Source organism: Pseudomassariella vexata (assembly GCF_002105095.1).
Source record: "Pseudomassariella vexata strain CBS 129021 chromosome Unknown BCR38scaffold_7, whole genome shotgun sequence".
In the NCBI taxonomy this organism is placed as follows: Eukaryota; Fungi; Ascomycota; class Sordariomycetes; order Amphisphaeriales; family Pseudomassariaceae; genus Pseudomassariella; species Pseudomassariella vexata.
Genome location: NW_024467962.1, coordinates 2042877 through 2060711, shown reverse-complemented (window position 1 = coordinate 2060711; position 17835 = coordinate 2042877). Strand labels below are relative to the sequence as shown.

General features: G+C 50.3%; 5 protein-coding genes across 5 annotated transcripts; 3 read left to right on the top strand and 2 right to left on the bottom strand.

Annotated features, from left to right (window-relative positions):
- The first annotated feature begins 539 nt into the window (after positions 1–539).
- BCR38DRAFT_434902 (amine oxidase) lies at positions 540–2961 on the top strand. Its single transcript, XM_040860333.1, has 4 exons — positions 540–917; positions 1258–1454; positions 1510–1915; positions 1971–2961. Exons 1-4 carry the CDS (start codon positions 898–900, stop codon positions 2893–2895), a joined length of 1548 nt encoding a protein of 515 aa, XP_040715776.1. The 5' UTR covers positions 540–897; the 3' UTR covers positions 2896–2961.
- A 249-nt stretch (positions 2962–3210) lies between these two features.
- On the top strand, positions 3211–4240 carry BCR38DRAFT_485520 (cytochrome c oxidase assembly protein CtaG/Cox11-domain-containing protein; the record flags this gene model as incomplete). Its single annotated transcript, XM_040863896.1, has 4 exons — positions 3211–3422; positions 3500–3569; positions 3657–4119; positions 4188–4240. 4 exons carry the CDS (start codon positions 3211–3213, stop codon positions 4238–4240), a joined length of 798 nt encoding a protein of 265 aa, XP_040715775.1.
- BCR38DRAFT_212815 (S-adenosyl-L-methionine-dependent methyltransferase) lies at positions 4188–6504 on the bottom strand. The gene is made up of 11 exons (XM_040854172.1): positions 6100–6504; positions 5942–6041; positions 5766–5861; positions 5592–5622; positions 5489–5529; positions 5260–5368; positions 5100–5200; positions 4668–5036; positions 4591–4610; positions 4433–4530; positions 4188–4386 (listed from the first exon to the last, which is right to left on the bottom strand). Exons 1-10 carry the CDS (start codon positions 6270–6272, stop codon positions 4494–4496), a joined length of 1077 nt encoding a protein of 358 aa, XP_040715774.1. The 5' UTR covers positions 6273–6504; the 3' UTR covers positions 4188–4386; positions 4433–4493.
- A 635-nt stretch (positions 6505–7139) lies between these two features.
- BCR38DRAFT_485518 (ribosomal protein L24) lies at positions 7140–7673 on the top strand (the record flags this gene model as incomplete). The annotated part of the gene is made up of 3 exons (XM_040863895.1): positions 7140–7155; positions 7210–7322; positions 7395–7673. 3 exons carry the CDS (start codon positions 7140–7142, stop codon positions 7671–7673), a joined length of 408 nt encoding a protein of 135 aa, XP_040715773.1.
- Positions 7674–9204: 1531 nt separating this feature from the next.
- On the bottom strand, positions 9205–11103 carry BCR38DRAFT_212777 (uncharacterized protein). The gene has a single exon (XM_040854171.1). The coding sequence runs from the start codon at positions 10952–10954 to the stop codon at positions 9308–9310; it is 1647 nt and encodes a 548-aa protein (XP_040715772.1). The 5' UTR covers positions 10955–11103; the 3' UTR covers positions 9205–9307.
- Positions 11104–17835: the final 6732 nt, after the last annotated feature.

Genomic DNA, 17835 nt, shown 5'->3' with positions numbered 1-17835 from the left:
AAATTCTAGTGGGCTTGTCCTCCGCCTTTTTTCTGCTTTTCTTCATTATGAAAGTTGAACCACCCGGTGCAGAATTAATAGGCTCTACGTCGTCATTTCCTACAAGGACATGGAGTTGTATAATCCGGGTAGACGAATAAGGAGCTTCTAAGAATTGGATATTAGGCAGCTTTGTTGTCCCTGAGTATTCGGTCCCGTTGAGCGCCAACATTTACATATCATTAGAAGCATTTCGTGAATTTTATCAGTAACCTCGTGGTCTCCCCCCACTTAGGACCTGCCAAGTGCAGTGCTTCTAGGCGGTGGCACATGAAGGTTGGACTACTGGCATATACGAGACCGTCCCGCATTCAGCGTCGTGTTCTGAAGATTGCTTGATACCCGTTTGATTGTTGCACGCGATAGGGCAGAGACGGCCGTTTCCGTGACTCCTCGTAGTATAACGGCTCTGCACAGGTCAAGTACATTCCCTGTATTCTGGTCCTTTGTGGCTCTTGTCAGCTGAAGTAACGCGTTGGCACAAGATTGGGATTACATTCCCTGAAACGGTAATATGGTATTGGTTTTTCGCACCTCAACCCAAGGTAAAGGACTGTATCATACTTCGGCAAATGACTTGCTAGTGCTGCCATCCAATGTTGAACTACACATGCTCCATAATGTTTCTTGGAAATCCTGTCACACACGTTTAACTCTGGGGAAGACGGGTTAGGGATCGGACCCGGCCACCGAAATGGGTTTCATAACGACCGGATGTGGCGGGTAGTTGGCTGGCGCTCTCAACGCTCGGCTAGACCCTTGAGTCAACCTCACCTTCAGTCCACCTCAGAACCTATTCACAATTGAGTCCTTACCCCAGCATCTCCCTGCCGCAACAACCAGTCATCTGCAACGAAAATGTCCGACGGCCAACATTTGTAAGTGGGAACGTATCTCGCATCTACGCATGCATGCTATTTAAGGCAAGATGAAGAGCTGGCAGCGGAGTCGCTGAGTTGTTTGAGAGCGGGCACTTACGCACCACTCCACCAATCCGAGACTCGCAGCAACTAGCATATGACCCATTGGTGGCTCAGCCTCCACGGCACCCCCGTGTGCCAGAAAGCTAGATATCGTCGATTTATTTATTGTCACAGTGTTCGTTGACTTGTACTTAAACCTAAAGTTCCTGTATCCTCCGCCATTCTTATATTTACGATCCTCCTCCTCGTCGTTGTCACCAGAATCAATGACATCATCAGTTAACTGGGTCGGTAGGAAAAAAGTGGCCATCGTGGGCAGTGGAAGCGCTGGTATCGGGGCATTGTGGGCTCTCAACCGCACCCATCATGATGTCTACCTGTATGAGGCTGCCGACCGGCTCGGAGGCCACACGAATACGGTGGAGTGGAAGCGGGGGAAGTACCGAACCTTAGTTGATACGGGCTTCATCGTCCTGAACGAGGCAACCTACCGTCAGTCAATAGTGCTCACCGCAAGTTCATACACGTGGAAGCTGACAGGTTGCAGCTAATTTCATGAACTTTTTGAAACAGGTCAAAGTGCCTACTGTCCCGACGGAGATGACCTTTGGCATCTCGCGGGACCGTGGCAGGTTCGAGTGGGCTGGTACCAGCTTGGATGCTATCTTCTGCCAGAGAAGGAACCTTTTCTCATTGAAAATGTGGAGGTTGATCTTTGATATCATCCGCTTCAATCAATTTGCCTTGGACCTATTGAAAGAAGACGAGAATAGTCGGCCTGGTGGGAGAGGCACTATAAGTGATACCGAAACCATTGGACAATACCTCGAACGGGAAGGCTACTCCGAAGCTTTCAAGAATGATTACCTTATTCCCATGACAGCCGCCGTATGGAGTACGAGTCCGGACAGATGCAGCTTGGAGTTTCCAGCCGTGACGCTGATCCGGTTCATGTGAGTTTGCACAGGGACAACAAGCACTGGTCAGTAGATGCTGACGCTACGACAGGTGGAATCACCACCTTCTGAGTACAATAGCGAAACGGCCAGACTGGCTGACCCTGGAAGGCGGTGCCAAATCCTACATCGATGCAGTCATGAAGGGCTTCCCGCCCAACCACCTCTTTCTGAAGACAGCGGTGAGGCATCTGACGAATGAAAAGAATGGCCGTGTACGCCTCCATTTCGAAAACGGCAAGAGTGATGTGTTTGACCACGTCGTCCTCGCAACGCACGGCGATCAGGCATATCAAATCATTGAGCCCTCTGCGACGGAGGATGAGAAGACCATCATGTCGGCCTTCAAGACGTCAGAAAACAACTGCATACTTCACTCAGACCTTTCGCACATGCCAGTCAACACAAAGTCGTGGACGAGCTGGAATTACATAACACAGTCCAATCCATGGACCGGTCGGGATGTCGACAAGGTGTCGTTGACGTACAATATGAACATATTGCAGCACATACCGAGAGGGACATTTGGAGATGTGTTGGTGACGCTGAATCCGCTCCATGAGCCCAAGGAAGAGACGATCCAGGGCAGGTACTCGTACTCACATCCCCTGTACACTGCATCCGCCATCCAAGCACAAAATGCGTTGCCACGGATACAAAACAAGCGCAATATCAGTTACGCGGGAGCATGGACCAAATACGGGTTCCATGAAGATGGGTTCAGCAGCGGCTTGTACGTGGCACAGGCTCATCTCGGAGCTCGCTTACCATTCGAATTCGTGGATACAACTTACATCCGAGGACGACAGCCTCAGCTAGGCATCGCAGACTGGTTGGCCCGTGTCGTAATCCTGTTGATTCAAGTGTTCATCATAGATGTATTGGAGAGGGTGTGGGAGAATGTGAAGCCAAGGATTTCCAGGCAGGTCAACGGGGTAAAGAGAATGGCCACGAACAAAAATGGGAAGTTGGCCTGAGTGGGAGGATGCCATTGGGAGAATGACCAATTTGACAACTGTAAAACTATAATCAATGATACATCATATTTTCTGTACTCCATGCGTATGTATGCGTGACTGCAGGGCCTAGAACATTCATTGAATAAGGTGTGCGCATCGGATGCCGGCAGCAGATCCCGGGTGCCAGCCCGCAGATCTTCGGGGGCTCAGCAAATTGAATCCCTGCACTTGGAGCTAAACCAAAATCCACGGAGCTCGAAAGCTCGAACAGACGACATCATTGCACCTCAGCAGCGACTTTTGAGAACTGCACCATCCGCGTTCCACCTCACGATGAACAGCCTCCCGCGAATACCATGGCAATCCTTCAAGCCGAGCCCATCATGGGCCTGCTCATCTTGCCGCCGTGCACTTGCCCAAGGGCGACAGTCCAAATTCGAGGCGTCCCGCAGAGCTGTGTCGAGTAGCCCACCGAAGAAGGCGCAAGCGGCGCCGGCAATGGAGCAGCTGCGGGAGTACTACAAGTTCAAGAACCGGACGACCATGTACATAGAATTCCTCCTCTGTCTCGTAGGCGACATGTCGTCTCGGAAATCCAAGCGCTCAATGCCTCGTTTCGCAGGTTTTACACGCTCAGCATCATCCTCGGCACCGTCGCCTTTTCCTATGGTTCCGTGCCGATGTACAAGATGGTGCGTCTCTTCTCTTCGCTTCCTAATCTTCTGCCCCTTTACTCTGCCTACTTGCTTGAAACTTTCTAACGCTGATGTGCCCCTCAGATCTGCCAAACCACCGGCTGGGGCGGCCAACCGGTCCGCGCCCCCGGCCACGGCGGCGACGCCTCCTCCGATCCAAACTTCGACCCAGCCTCGCGCCTCGTCCCCGTCACCGACGCCAAGCGCATCCGCGTCACCTTCAATGCGTCCGTCTCCGACATTCTGCCCTGGAAGTTCACCCCGCAGCAGCGCGAGGTGCGGGTCCTCCCCGGAGAAACGGCGCTGGCCTTCTACACGGCGACCAACACCTCGGAGCACGATATCATCGGCGTGGCTACGTACAGTGTCACTCCGGCCCAGACGGCGCCCTATTTCAGCAAGATCCAGTGTTTCTGTTTTGAAGAGCAGCGGTTGAATGCCGGCGAGACGGTCGATATGCCTGTATTTTTCTATTTGGATCCGGATTTGTTGAACGATATGAACATGAGGGGGGTAGAGACCGTCACGTTGAGTTATACGTTTTTCAGTAAGTACCTACGCATTGTTTTCCCCGGGTATGGGTTGGCTTCAGTGCAGAGGCTAACTGGTTCGCAGAGGCGAAGTACGATGATCAAGGCACCTTCAAGAATGTAGCAGGTGCGCCTTGAGTATGTACACAATTGTATTCTGAGGTCTAGATGTGGTGTAGATATAGACAAGGGATTTCCGCCTACCAAGGCTAGGTGCTGTACTTGGATTTTTCCAACACTGAAATTTGGGTCGTCTCGCGGCCGTGCAGCTGGCAAATCCTAAGCTGGATTGCGGTTAAATCTGCCATTCAGTGGGTGTAATACACTTACCCCGGAGTGTATTGCTAGCAAAGTATGATGCCTGTAAGTCAAATCAAGAAGAAATGGTCGTTCAGCCGTCAAAAGGCCGCTGTCCCCAGGTCACATCACTAAACTCGTCAGTACAAAGTGATTCCGAAAGGAATGTGAGGATGAATGGGTCGACTCACAGTGTCATATATGAATGTATCTACAACAGTTCGCATTAGCAACTTGCCCGGACATTAGGGAGACCTCGAAGCCTTACCGAACGATCCATAATTTCCTCCTTGCACTGCGCAAGCAGCGCATCGACTTGCTCCTCGGTCTGCCCATCATCCATCATCAGTAACAGTCTCCTGCTGATGGCATCAATCCCCTCGTAAAGGTCTTTTCGGGCCATCCACCCAATTCGCTTCTGCGGAAGACCTTTGGCCCAGGGGCCGATGGGGACAGGGAGATGCGCCTCCTCGACGGCTTGGAAACCCCTTTGACGGAGCCTGTCGGGATGTTCCAGAGCTGCTTTTACATTGATGCCGAGTCTACCACATATCTCTTGAACATTTCGTCCCCATGTCGCCAGCGCCGAATCCGGCTTGAGCGAACCATCCGAACTCTCGAGTGGCATGTGGAATTCCTGAAAGGCAGTTAGTGACTGTCCATAATTTCACCATTCGAGGTGAGTAAGCTCGACACGGACCTGTAGCTCCAGATAGCCTCCGGGCTGCAAGTGTTTATAGGCTTGATCAACTAGCTTGTCCCAGTCCGTTATCCCCATCGTAAGGGCGCGAAGGTGAATATCTCACGATTTTGGATTAGCTCAGAGTGCAGAAGCTCATTTTGTAGATCTGCGGGCTTACAGTCAAACCTCTCGTAGAACATCCATTCTTTGGTTGCATCGTCGATATAAAAAGTGCAGTTCGATGGAGCGTATCGGGGCTGGATAGGGCTCAAATCCGTTCCAATTACCTGCGTACAGTCGAACATCAGTAAAGGGAGACCTGGCGTAATCGAAACTTGAATTTGAAATGTTCCAGGCGCCAGATTCCCCCGAGCTGCGAAGCAGGAGTTTTTGAGGGAAATCCTCACCTGCACATGTGGGTATAACTCGGCGAACTCAATAGACCAGTCTGACGAGGCTGTTGTCAGCCTACACCCACCAGAATAAGGCTCCAGGGTAACTATCGCGTACTGGCAGTTCCACAGCCCACATCAAGGGCATGCTATAGAGACACCAGTTAGCACTGACTACTCAGATGATCTGACAATACATAGAGAAGTCAATATAATTTCTCGGGAACTTATTGGAACAATGGCTTCTAGGAGAGACACAGGGAAACATTCCAGTGCTCTGGAAGTTGCTTACGGTCATTTTGATTTTATCGATCGGCGCAAGATGTAGACGATGACCTAACATCTCGATGAAAATCATATGTTGCAGCTCAAGCCGGTTCATTTCTTGCTAGCATATATGTTAGTAATAGTTTATCATCCCCCCCTTCCCCCCTCCCCCTCGCCCCCCTCCAGTTCTCCAAGACCTACAACATCATTTGGAAGGTGATATATATCGTTGGACGCCTGATATCTTCTTCCATTCTGATATCTGTAGGGTAAAACTCGGCTGCCCAGAGAAGTGGAAGTCCTATGGAGTCATCATTAATTAAAGGTTGTTAACGAGCTTATAATCAAGTGCAACCCACGTTGATAATTCAGATCCAAGTCCGGAATCACTATCAGCGCGGTTCGAATCCACTTCAAGTTCATCAATGATATCTTGGTTTGTCCCCTGTTCCACGCCAGTCTGAGGAACGAACTGTCCAAAGACTTCGTCCGGACTTGTCACGTCTCTGTTCACTAGATTTTGGTCGGCCATAAGAATGATGATGTAAACGAAGCGAGGGGAATTGTTGATGGGAGGCAACTATATGAACTTCATCAAGACTTGGGGGAGTAGCAGCTCTAACAGGGCCCCATGACCCCGAGTTCGATGGTTGGAACTAGTAGTTATAGAGTTCCTGGCAGCATATCTTGCACTAACGACAAAGGCTTGTGACCATTCCCACTAGAGAAGCGAGACCCGAAAGTTTCAACGGCTGATAGATTAGTGTAAACTGACGATGCTAGGTTGCGAAATCCGGTTTAGCAAGGGCCTAGATGAAATGCAAGCTCAACGGTGTGGAGCTCGTCAATACCCGTCATAGCCGCATCAGTCTACTTCAGGTTCCCCGTCCCGTCCGTGTTCGCATTGCAGACGGGCGGCGCGTTGCATTTGGTGGGCATTCAGACAAGGTATAAGAGGCTATAATTCGCTTCAGAACGGTCTCATTGGAAGGGCGGTGACACAACTGGATAATAAGCAACGGCGTTGGGTCTCGCTACCTGAGAATGATTGGTGGTGTCTTGAAGTCCACTTGTGATTGATCAACTTCTAATGCATGGTTCTGCGGCCGGATAGTGGGTAACAGTGCCGAGTTCCACGCTAGGATTCCCCGTTGAGTAGTCGACATCCGGCCTTTGTGACTCACAAGTGTCGCCAGCTGCACCATGGCAGAACCACGGCTAAACATCAACGCTTGGACCATCTCAAAAATTTAGGGCACAGCGGAAGGAAATCCACCAAATTTTTGCCGAAAGAGCGCAAGTTTTGAGCAACCTTTTCGCTGTGAAGAAGTCCAGTCCGTCTGTTTCGAGCTCGTTGTCCAACCCATCAACCCGACCGACAACTAACACAATCGCCGCCATGAAGGTAAACAGTGGTACGTATTTGAATCATCCGTGTTGAACCCAAACTTCATGCTGACCTTGTGAAGGAATCGCCAGCTCCCGACGCAAGTCGAGGAAGTCGCACTTCAGCGCCCCCTCCAGCGTGCGCCGCAACATCATGAGCGCGCCGCTGTCCAAGGAGCTGCGTGAGAAGTACAATGTAAGTATATCAATCCACTAGTCCTTCGATTCGAAAGTAGGAAGGTCTGTACTAACCTGGCCCACCTCTCAGGTTCGCAGCATTCCCATCCGCAAGGACGACGAGGTCACCATTGTCCGTGGTGGCCAGAAGGGCCGCGAGGGCAAGGTCACCTCCGTCTACCGTCTCAAATATGTCATTCACATTGAGCGTGTTTCCCGTGAGAAGGTCTCGGGCCAGTCCGTCCCCCTCGGCATCCACCCCAGCAACGTCGTCATCACCAAGCTCAAGATCGACAAGGATCGCGAGAGCATCCTGGAGCGCATCAAGGTCGGCCGCGAGCTCCGATCCAAGGGAAAGGCCAAGGCTTAAGCCAATCCCATTCATCATCATGTAATCGATAACGACAAAAGGATGAATCGGGCTTCGGTGGCAGTGGTGGAACGATCGGCCCCGTCCGTCACCCGAATGGTTGGGCATTTACGAGCTGCTGAAGGGATATTTGACACGGCGTCCCGGAAACAAAAGCCCGACGATGGCTTGCTTGGGTTCAGCATTTAGACACACGACACACCAAAAGAACATTTGCAATGCATACAATGGCCATTTCACTCTCGTGATTTGCTCCATGGGAGGTTCATCCCGAAGCTTTGCTCCCCGTGTTCCCCCCAACTTCTTGTGACGAACAATCTAACCATCCAGAGGCCTGGACGAGGCTAACATAAACCCACAGGCACATCCATAGTGTCTTGCCTCTGGAAAAGTGTTGTAATCCAGTGTGCACTCATGACAAACGTATGATAACCCAGTTTACAGCAACTTTGCGACAGGTAGGCACATATACATCAACCGCTAGCTTATCTTCCCGTCTTTCACTTTTATGGTAGGCGAGATATATGACTGGCGGACAGCAAAACCAAGTGGGGAGGTGCTTTAAATGACCTCTTCACCGCTCTCACCTGCAGATTTTTATCATGAATCTTCGTGAGGTTAGAAATTTGACGGTGAGGTACATGCACGTTCTAATGTACCGTTTCTTGGTAGTCAGCTTCAGTGAGTAACAGGCTGTGGGGGTTTGTTGATATACACAATGCCTCCATCCCAGTGCCTCGCCATGCTTTGAGAGAAGAAACTGCATCACGATCATCAACGTGCCAACACAAATCAGGTATTGGTCAAATCAATTTATTAGCAGTACTCTAGCCCTGAATCTGCGACGCAACGGGACTCGTAACTCTTTTGTTCCCTCATCATGTAAAGCAATTCTGAATCCATCAACAATGGCTGTGCTGAACTCAAAATGCCAATAACGCAAATACCGTCATGTCGGAAGACAGGTCCACAGACTGGTCCTTGTCTCGGATAATTGCCGAGCAGAATATCTCATATCTGTGAGCATCTCTTGGCCCTTGGTCATACAGATGAAGCTAATAGTACAAAGGATGATGACGTATGAGATGAAATGTCCGTCCTCGGATTCATCGAGAAAGGGTGATAGTGGTGGTGGTGGAGGGGGGCTAAGTCAGCTTATTTTTCTCTCCCGCACTTGGTAGAAGAAAGCGATAAAGCATGATTGGTATAATCATGGAATCGATGGCGGTTTCGACGAAAGTCTCGGTGAGATCAGAATGCCGTCTCGCCTTTACTGTCGCCATCCGGGGCCAATAACGCCGCGCTGTTCAGCATCGCGAAGCATACGCTGATGAAGATCTGCAATGATCTCATCCTGCTGAGTTGAAACTCCTCGCGGCGGGCAATTCTCTCCCAGCTTCTCCGTGGGTAGCTGGGAGCCAACGTCATCTTGCTCGATTTGCTTGCCTGCCGAGCCACGCATCGGCGAGCCGTTTGCGTTTGCAATGGCGGGAGAAAGCAAAGCAGAAGCGTACCCAGAGTACTGAGGCAGATAGCCAGTGGCCGTGGTCGAGGAGATGGTACTAGGAAGAGCCGTCGCACTGGTCGAACCCTTCTTCAACATGCTCTGCCAAAGGTCGTTTCCAGATTTGTTGCTATTGATGGTTAGTCCCATGGCATATCAACATGGTATTGGCTTGAACACACCTTGATCTATCAAGAACCCGGCGACTCAGCGTGGTCGCCTTCTTCTCGCTCACGGAACTCATGCTAGGCTTGGTCGGAGACAATGTTGGGAAATTGTCACTGTGGAGAATCTTTCGCAGATCCCCTGTGCCGGTGGCAGGTTGAGACGGCGTCATGTTCCCCTCCTCACGTTTCATGGTATCAGGATTGACGATCGGCACCGCACGACTAACCTTCGGACCGCTTCTGTCCGAACGGATGCTTCCAGTATCCCGACTGGATCGGAATGGGTCGTTCTCTGTCTTCGGCAGCTCAAAACTGTAGTCCGAGGCAGACTGCCCGGTTGGAAGTTGACGGATTTTCAGCTTGGGAGGTGCCTCCGTCTTTTCACTGGTCTTGACTGGAGATGGGGGATAGAAATCCTTGCCGTCAAACTTTGGCAGGCCGAGGCCCTTGCTGGACACTTGGCCCCAGTAGACGTGTCGCGCTCGCTTCTCCTCATCCGTCAGTTCGCGAGGGTACACATAGTCCGTTGCACGAGCACTGTATGGGTTGCCACCGTGTGGCAGCTTTCCGACGAGATACGGCGTGTAGCTGCCCACGCCCAGGTTTTGGGAAGCTATGCCGATGTCGGAAGAGGATGTGCCACTAAAAAGATCCTTAGCAGGGTTGGTGTTGTTCCAAAGGGGCTGGCTCGGAGGCAGAAAGGCCATGGCAGGCCACTGGGACTCGCTGGAACCAGTTGTATCGGTAGCTGACTCCAATCCATTGCTCAAGCGAGAAGGCAACGTGGGCGTGGCCCGTGGCTCGAAAGGAGGTGCCATCGCAGCATCAGTAGGGAGCGAGGGCTTCTTGACGGGATCATGTAGCCTAGCTCGATCGAAATGAGCTTCAAGGGCGTCAAGAGCGGCTGAAGTATCGTTGCCCTTAGAAGAGTTTATCCCAGCCTTCTGACGTCGGTCTTTGACCGATCTTTGTCGGATCTGGTCCATGGACTGAGTATGGCTCAGGGCGTGGAGGCCATGGCTGGTTGATGTGACAGAGTCGGTTTTGGTAGCAGTCTCAATTGGCTTCTCTTGCATGCTCGAAGCTCTTGAGGGGGTCTGACTGGGTACTGCGCTAGGCGTCTTGCCTGTGTTGGCGGCACCCGAGGCTTTGTCACTGCCGGGATAGTAGGCCGACTCAAAGTTCTGCTGCATCTTGTAGTTGTGCTCAAACTGTTCAATGAGCTTGCGAATACCGCCACTCTGTTCCTGTGTCCACTTTTCGTCGATCTGGTGCTTGTTGTATTGCAATTGATCCTCATAGTACTTGAGGGACGACCGCAGCGAGTTAAGCTGACGCTTCGTAATCTCGCTGGGCTTGATGGAAGTGATCGGAGCATTAGTGGCAGGTGGACTTGCCAAAGATGCAGCTGGCTTATGTGCGACTTGTGTGAACTGTTGAGGGACTGTAGCACCAGCACTCAGCGGTGGGCCAAAAGGGCTGGCAGGTGGAAGTCCATTGGGACTGGCCAGCGATTGCATGGGAGACGGTTGAGCGAAAGACGCAGCAGCACGAGCTGCAGCAAAGGCCGGATGGATGCCCGAGAAGTAGGGGCCAGGCAGTGGCGCCATGGGAGCTTGGAGCTGTCCGGAGGCCAACGGGGGGTAGCAGATTTGCCTGTTGTAGTAGAAGGGCTTCGTGTGGTCGAACTGCTCTGGCGGCGAGATTTTGATGGGTGCAGGCTTCGGCTTTTTGGTCTCCTGGCCATTTTCCTTTTTCGTAGAACCAGAATGCTCACTGTCTTGATTCTGGCCTCGAGATGGTTCAGTTTGTGCTGTAGTGGCCATGGTGGGAGGCGGCAGTTGCGGATTTGGAGCACCGTAGACAAGTGGCATTCCATTCTGGATTTGGTAGAAAGGCAAAGGAACTCCCATCGGGGGGTACATGTGAGGGAATCCAGGATACATGGGAGATGGCATGGGAGGGGCCAGGAGAGGAGCCATAGGCTGGTCCGGGTTGCCGTCTGTGGCAGCAGCACTCTCCCGAGTTCCCTGTTTGCTTAGGTCTCCTCCATCACTCTCAGCAGCAGATTGCTCTTTGTCCCACTTTGCAGTGGGAGATGCTGAGGCTCGAGTGTTGGGCACGATTCTTCCGCCAGCTGTGACTCGGACATGAGTTGGAGACACCACAGCCTTAAAGAACCTCTGAAAACCCTCGCTCTTCTGGGCGGCGAGTCCTGATGGGGCAGGAACAGGTTCATTCGAAGTTCGCTCCGAGTCCGTGCGACCTCGATACTTCCACTCCGTCTCCTGGTTGTACGATGGGATGGCAGGGCGAGAATGTCTCTTGCCTTGGAACAAGATCTGCTCTTCGCTGTCCGTGGAAGACTGGGGTTCATCCTTGGGCTTCTTGACACGTCTCGAGTTACTGTTGTTGCCACTTCCTTTGATGATTTCAGCTGGTATTGTTAGCAAAAGGCTTAGATAAGAGGGCTGGAACGAAACTCACCAAGGTCGGGGTTTTGCTCAATCTTGCTCAGCAGGGCCTGGGAGGATTGCGAACCACGGAGGCCGAAAAGCTCGGTCGCCGAGTACCTTCGTGACTCCATGGGCCGGGTAGGGTACGCAAAGAGGCTGTAGTTGCGTCTTTTATCTGGGCTATACCAGACGAAAAGGGTTGGATAGGAACGATCCTGGGTCGGATTCGGGGAAACACGGCCGTGAAGGAAGTGTAGAATTGCAGAAGTCTGGGCAGAGAGTCTAATAGTGTTAGCAATGATGTTCTGGGCATGGAGTTGAGATCGAAGAAAGTCCGGGAGAAATGCTGGTGGTGAATCGACGTTAAAGCCGACCCTGGATCATCGCATTTGCCATTGATGTAGAATCTCATCTGGAGGACGTCTGGACCAGTGAAGATCACATCTTGGACCTGGTCCAGCCTCAGCCGATTGAGGAGCCTCTTTCTGGTGGTCTTGAAGTGCTTCGTTGCGGGCATCGTGCCCAGAGTAGAGCGAAATGGTGTTCATATCTGACGATTGTAACAATAAGGCACAAAGGGAGATGGAGTAGAGGCGGGTCTTATTTTGTAGGATACGATGGCATAGGATATGGCAGCAATGGACGGGGGAAGAGCTGGAACAAAGACCAGACACGAGGGGGCATCCAGGCCGTCGAGGGAATCGAGAGCTGAAGCATGATGGAAACTCAACTTACCAAGAAGGAGTGTGCGTGCAGCAAGTAGCGACTGTATGCATACAAGATCTTTTGAGCAGATCTGTGGAAGCGGACGTCTCTCCTTGGCAAAACTGTGATAGATGAAGCTTCGTGAAGTGATCGGCGAGTGGGAGGTGGTGATGGAGATGGAGAAAAGATGAGGTGAGCTTGGGCTTCTACGTGGTCAGCGGCAAGAAGCATGAGCACTCCACGTAAAGTTACAGAAGGAGCGTAGTACGACCTTTGGGCAAGCACGTAAACAAGCCTGACGTTGTCTTGCGCAAGGGTAGAATCCTGGCTTTGTACCTCGTGCCTGCCTTCAGCGCATGAAAGCTCTATCAGATGTCTGAGCTGAAAGTACGGTAACAATGGCAGCTGCCGGGAGACACAGAATCTGAAAGAATTTGAGTCCAGCTATTACTATTGCAACACTTCATGTGAAGAACTAATACAAATCAATACCCACCTTAGGTGCTTGGATATCCCAGCCGACCGCCGTGGGATGCAAGTCTTCCAGGAAGTCACGACATGAATGGCAGTTGCAGAGATGGGATATCGCAGTAAGCTTAGAGTCAACACTCCCCGCCAAGGACTAGTGGCGGCATCAATTGATGGTAGACGACTTGAACCCCATATTACTTTAATGACGAGAAGCAGGAGTGGCAAGCGCTTTGAATTAATCCGTTCTGACGAGAATGTATGTCCGTTCCTATATTGACCGAGGAGGAGGAGGAGTAGTAGTAGTAGTAGTAACACTGGGTTTATTCTGTCAAGTCTGTGATGATAAATCAATTCAACTATACTTCTGTCTCAGCTGTGTTCCTTCCCATATTCTTCATGTTTACTAGCCATCATCTCCCTAACAGCTGTTGAAGAAATGACACCAAGGCATTCGTAATGTCCACAAAGCAAGGACGTACGAACCGTCATAGTTTATGTCCAGTGTACCTCATGAAACGAAATTTTGGACTACCTAGATTCATAGGGCTCTAACATAACTTTGTCATTGAGGGAATAGAAGTCCTGCTCTTTACGTCTTTGGCATTCCTTACTATGCCACCTGCGGTACTAAGGGAACTTAACACTCTACCACTGCTGTGGCAATGTCCGTTTCTATTACCGTTAAGCCAAGGTTTCAAGACTTGGCTTCGTAGTAATCGCAAAACCTGCCGGAGTCGATATAGTATTACACTATTACTTGCCATGCTTAATATACTAGCCCCTGAGGGACGACCTATTCCAGTACCGCACGAAGCTTTCACTTGCTTGCTCTCTGTTATAGTCACAACAACTGTCACAGACAATACTACCATACCCTGCTCCATTTTTCTGACTATAGCATGTTTTGTAGACGAAATAAATGTTCTTTGTATTCAGCCTCCTACAGTATAGGCCATTTCGTTTATGTTCATAATCCTGTTTGTCTCCCGCTCATTCCTTATACTCAGGTATTTATATCAATGCAGTGGCACTAAAGTTATCTAAATTGGAGTTTGTGGTATACCGGTTACTCTGCCTGGGTTGATAGGCCGCTTCGATACACGTAATTGCTCACCAATATGCAAAGATGTCCACTTCATGACTCCACCATATTCGGTCCCGAGCACCTTTTACAAAGAATGACAAAGGATGCTCCTCATCAACAACAACAACATCGCCCACACCGCCTTGATTTGTCCTCATCGAGGCCTGGTTCCGTCGGCATCTGTCTATCAAGCAGAACGATCCCTTCGGGCCATTTGAAGCAGATTCATCATATTGAGTTTGGGCACAACTCAACTTGCCACAGGAAAAACTTATCTGGAATGGTACACTGTGAATTTTTCATTCCCACTTATACACCGTTAAGAAGCACCTCCATACGGCGGATACCATAACGCCATCTTCCCTGCTTGAGACATCACAATAGATGGCGATAACAGGAGTTGTGCAATCAAGACCCCCCCTTTCCCCCCCCCAAAACAACACCACTGTCTAATCTGAAGATACCCTGTACAAAATGTCTCAAGATGATATTGTCCCAGTAATTCGACGATGTAAAAGTTTTACCTTCGGTTTTTAAGCCAACAGCCGCTGCGATGAGAGTTCACCGGCCGCAACCAAATCTTCAAACATGGCTTTCAAGAACGGCAACGATATCACAATGAGTCTCACACACAGCAAGCCCCAAATGCAGAAAACGGCTGTCCTGTTAAGTGTATCTATACTGAGATGAATGAACTGGCCTCAGGGCCTGTACAGCCCAGCCACCACCCCTGTCTTCTCTATGCCCCTTTTCATCCTCCCTGGACCAAGATCAAATCGAAGCATCCAACACCAATGAGTCTAGCCCCTCTCATGATTTTCAAATAAGTCCACCCGTTACCACCGAAAATGGGGCTTCTCTAAGGTCTTCACCGTAAATTCAGAGCTGGACTCCGAATGAAGAAAGCCATCGAGGGTGTCGAGACCTCTGTTGACGTTAATAATTCAGTCACCTACGTGGTTGGATCCGATGGAGAACGTCTTTTCTCAGGCAGATGAAGCGGATGTACCATCAGCGCATCTTGCAGTGTCTGCAGATAATGAAATATTTGAGACCTCCAACGATTATAAATGGGAAACTGTTTCAGATTGGGTACTTGGAGCGGAAATTCGGGAGGACGAAGACCATGACGAAGACGACCAAGACGAGTTCGTGGATCTACCCACATATGACAACAAGGTGAATGATGACAACCTCTCTAGCCTAACTAGGTTCTTGCTTACTAAGTTTCTGTTTGGTTTGACAGGAAACGCCAGTCATCTTGAGGAATAGGATGATTATGATGCCGGCGACGAATAAGACGAAAAACAAGTCGATGATGAAGAGGGAGGTGAATATGACGAAGGAGATGAGGATAATGAAAAAGAAGACAATGTGAATGTCGACCTGGAGGCCTTGGTGGTCGCAACAAATTCAAACAACGAGACAGGAGAGGATTCCCTCTCTGCTCTCACTGGCATCTTGCCCCCGGAGATGCTATACGCGATGACAGGGACGCCGATCACCTTGAGAAACAAGATAATTATAACATTGGTAAGGAAGATCATGAAGATTATGAAGATGAAAACGCAGGTTAAGACGAAAATAGAAACGAAAATCAAGCCGAGGACGAACACGAACACGAACACGAACACGAAGCTGAGGGAGCACATGAAAAAACAGACGATGAAAGCGAACCCAAGAACGGCTTGACTGACCGCCAACAAGATTCATCCATTGATAGATATTTTTTCTTGGTTATGTTGGCCCCAGGGTCTTAGGCATACGAGAAGTACATAGAGCTGGAATATGATTTAGAGAAATAATGTAAATCACGAGGTTGGAATGGGTCACCTAAGTCCCGGTGCTGGGTATTAGGTTGGCCGATAATCTATTATTCCGGAAAATGCCCATATCAACAGTCGTGCGGATGGATATACCAGGCTGGCATAGGTGGCTCTCTGCAGGACGTATGTGCCAACCATAGCTGTATGTGGGTTCTTGTTTCAACCTATGGTTGTGGAAGCAAAATGAAACAGCTGAAGAAATGAGTTAGGACCATACCGAGTCCTTCCCAAACCTATCAACGGCTGCGAGATACTGTCGACATATTATAATTGGAGGAAGCATCTTTCAGGAGAGTATAGGGTAGTCCATACTCTCGGTAGCAGCCATATACATCACGAAACTGGGTAGCATAGCCTTCATGTCGTTCATCCCCTGCCCCGTGGTTAAGCCCCGTAAAAATAGTGATCGTCTGCAATAGAGTGGGTGTAATCATGGCTTTTGATAGGAAATATTATTTTTGACTGCTTCTGTAACGCCGACTAGTTCTGACCACAGATCCAGCTTCCGGGGCCATATAGGAATACATATAGTATCAAATGTTTTAAATTGCGAGCCTCCAAGAATATCAAGCAGATCCGTTGTCGCGACCCCATTAGTAAAGCGGCGAGTTCTGGTGCTGAAGAATCACAACACCAAATTCCAGCCTTCACAGTGTGTCAGATCCGCGAGTAGGAGCAGGAGGCCTGAATACTAGTTGATAAGCATATTTCCAAGGGTAAATGTTCAATTATGTGCCTACACTGCACTGGTCTGTAGTCAAAACACAGCGTCGCCGGATATTTCCAGCCATAGGTCTTGCGCAAAGAAAAGGACAAAAGACAAGCCGAGGAGTCCCGGCTACAGCCCATGCCTACGTCGGCTATCCGGTGCGGTGGGGTGAGGGACGGGCGGTTCGGGCTGAGGCGGCGGTTGCGGCTTGCCATTGTTGCCGAAGGTTGCAACCGATATTGATCCATAAGGACCCTCAAGATTTTCGTCGACAAAGTTGCTGTATTGGCACTTTCGAAACTTTCCCTTCTCCATGACGACTTTCGGCATCTGGATTGACTTGGGATTTGATCGGATAGAACTCGGCATGCTGTGGACGGCTGACTGAATGACGGATTGACTGAGTGAATAAATGGTATCTGGTAAAGCAGGTTCGGCTCCAAGGGTCACGACTTGGAATGGTGGGTTAATATATGAAATCTAGAAGTACTGCCGGCCCATCGAATCTATTGTCACCACCCTTCATATGCAACTTGGGCAGGGCCGACAACCCCCCACCCACAAAAAGGCCGGAGAGGCTTGAGCCCGCCGCCCAAAGAGTATATCCACAGTGACATACCTCGACTCCCGGCCGAATCACACTGCGAAGTGCGCTTTCATGGTGTATGAGCGGGTAGTGCTCCTATGGGATGTTTCACGAGTATACCACGCGGCTGATCAGTGTGAAACCAAGGCGAGGTTTGATCCACCCCATATCGACTTTGTTTCCGTCAGCAACTATGTATAGGAAAAATGGAGGACCTGGAGGACTGTTTGCGGTTCATATCACGGCGCACAAGCCTCCGGAATGGCTGTGGCAGCTCGAGGCCACCTCACTTTGCGAAAGCGCTGCTCTCTGGTGCCATTAACAGCAGGGGTATCAAACCTCGGTGTGACCAGCGGAAGGCTTTCCTGCAAACAATATCGTTTAGGTTTCCCGTCGATGTACCCCACGTGGATGATGACTCTGATTCTTCGCCAGCGCGCTCACAATGCCATTGTAGGATGCGATTCAGTCCCTGAACCCACATTCGCGGCTCGGACGCTGGGCTAACCCAATCCTCGTGGCCGAGTTCGTCTGAAATACATTAGTATGTGGAGTTGACAGCGGGAGCTAACCTCAAAGGGCGGTAGGCAATGACAACTTGAATTGCAGAGATGCTGAATTGGAAATGATGAAACGTCGAAACAAAGACCTGTC

Bases quoted from the DNA above. Each gene is read 5' to 3' on its own strand.
- BCR38DRAFT_434902 (XM_040860333.1), top strand. From the start codon at position 898: ATGTCCGACGGCCAACATTT. The intron at 918-1,257 runs GTAAGTGGGAAC...CTGGGTCGGTAG, and splicing joins ATGTCCGACGGCCAACATTT to GAAAAAAGTGGCCATCGTGG. The intron at 1,455-1,509 runs GTCAGTCAATAG...GACAGGTTGCAG, and splicing joins CCTGAACGAGGCAACCTACC to CTAATTTCATGAACTTTTTG.
- BCR38DRAFT_212777 (XM_040854171.1), bottom strand. From the start codon at position 10,954: ATGGCGCCACTGCCTGGCCCCTACTTCTCGGGCATCCATCCGGCCTTT.
- BCR38DRAFT_212815 (XM_040854172.1), bottom strand. From the start codon at position 6,272: ATGGCCGACCAAAATCTAGTGAACAGAGACGTGACAAGTCCGGACGAA. The intron at 4,611-4,667 runs GTAAGGCTTCGA...GAACTGTTGTAG, and splicing joins AGGAAATTATGGATCGTTCG to ATACATTCATATATGACACT. The intron at 4,531-4,590 runs GTGAGTCGACCC...TGACGAGTTTAG, and splicing joins ATACATTCATATATGACACT to TGATGTGACCTGGGGACAGC.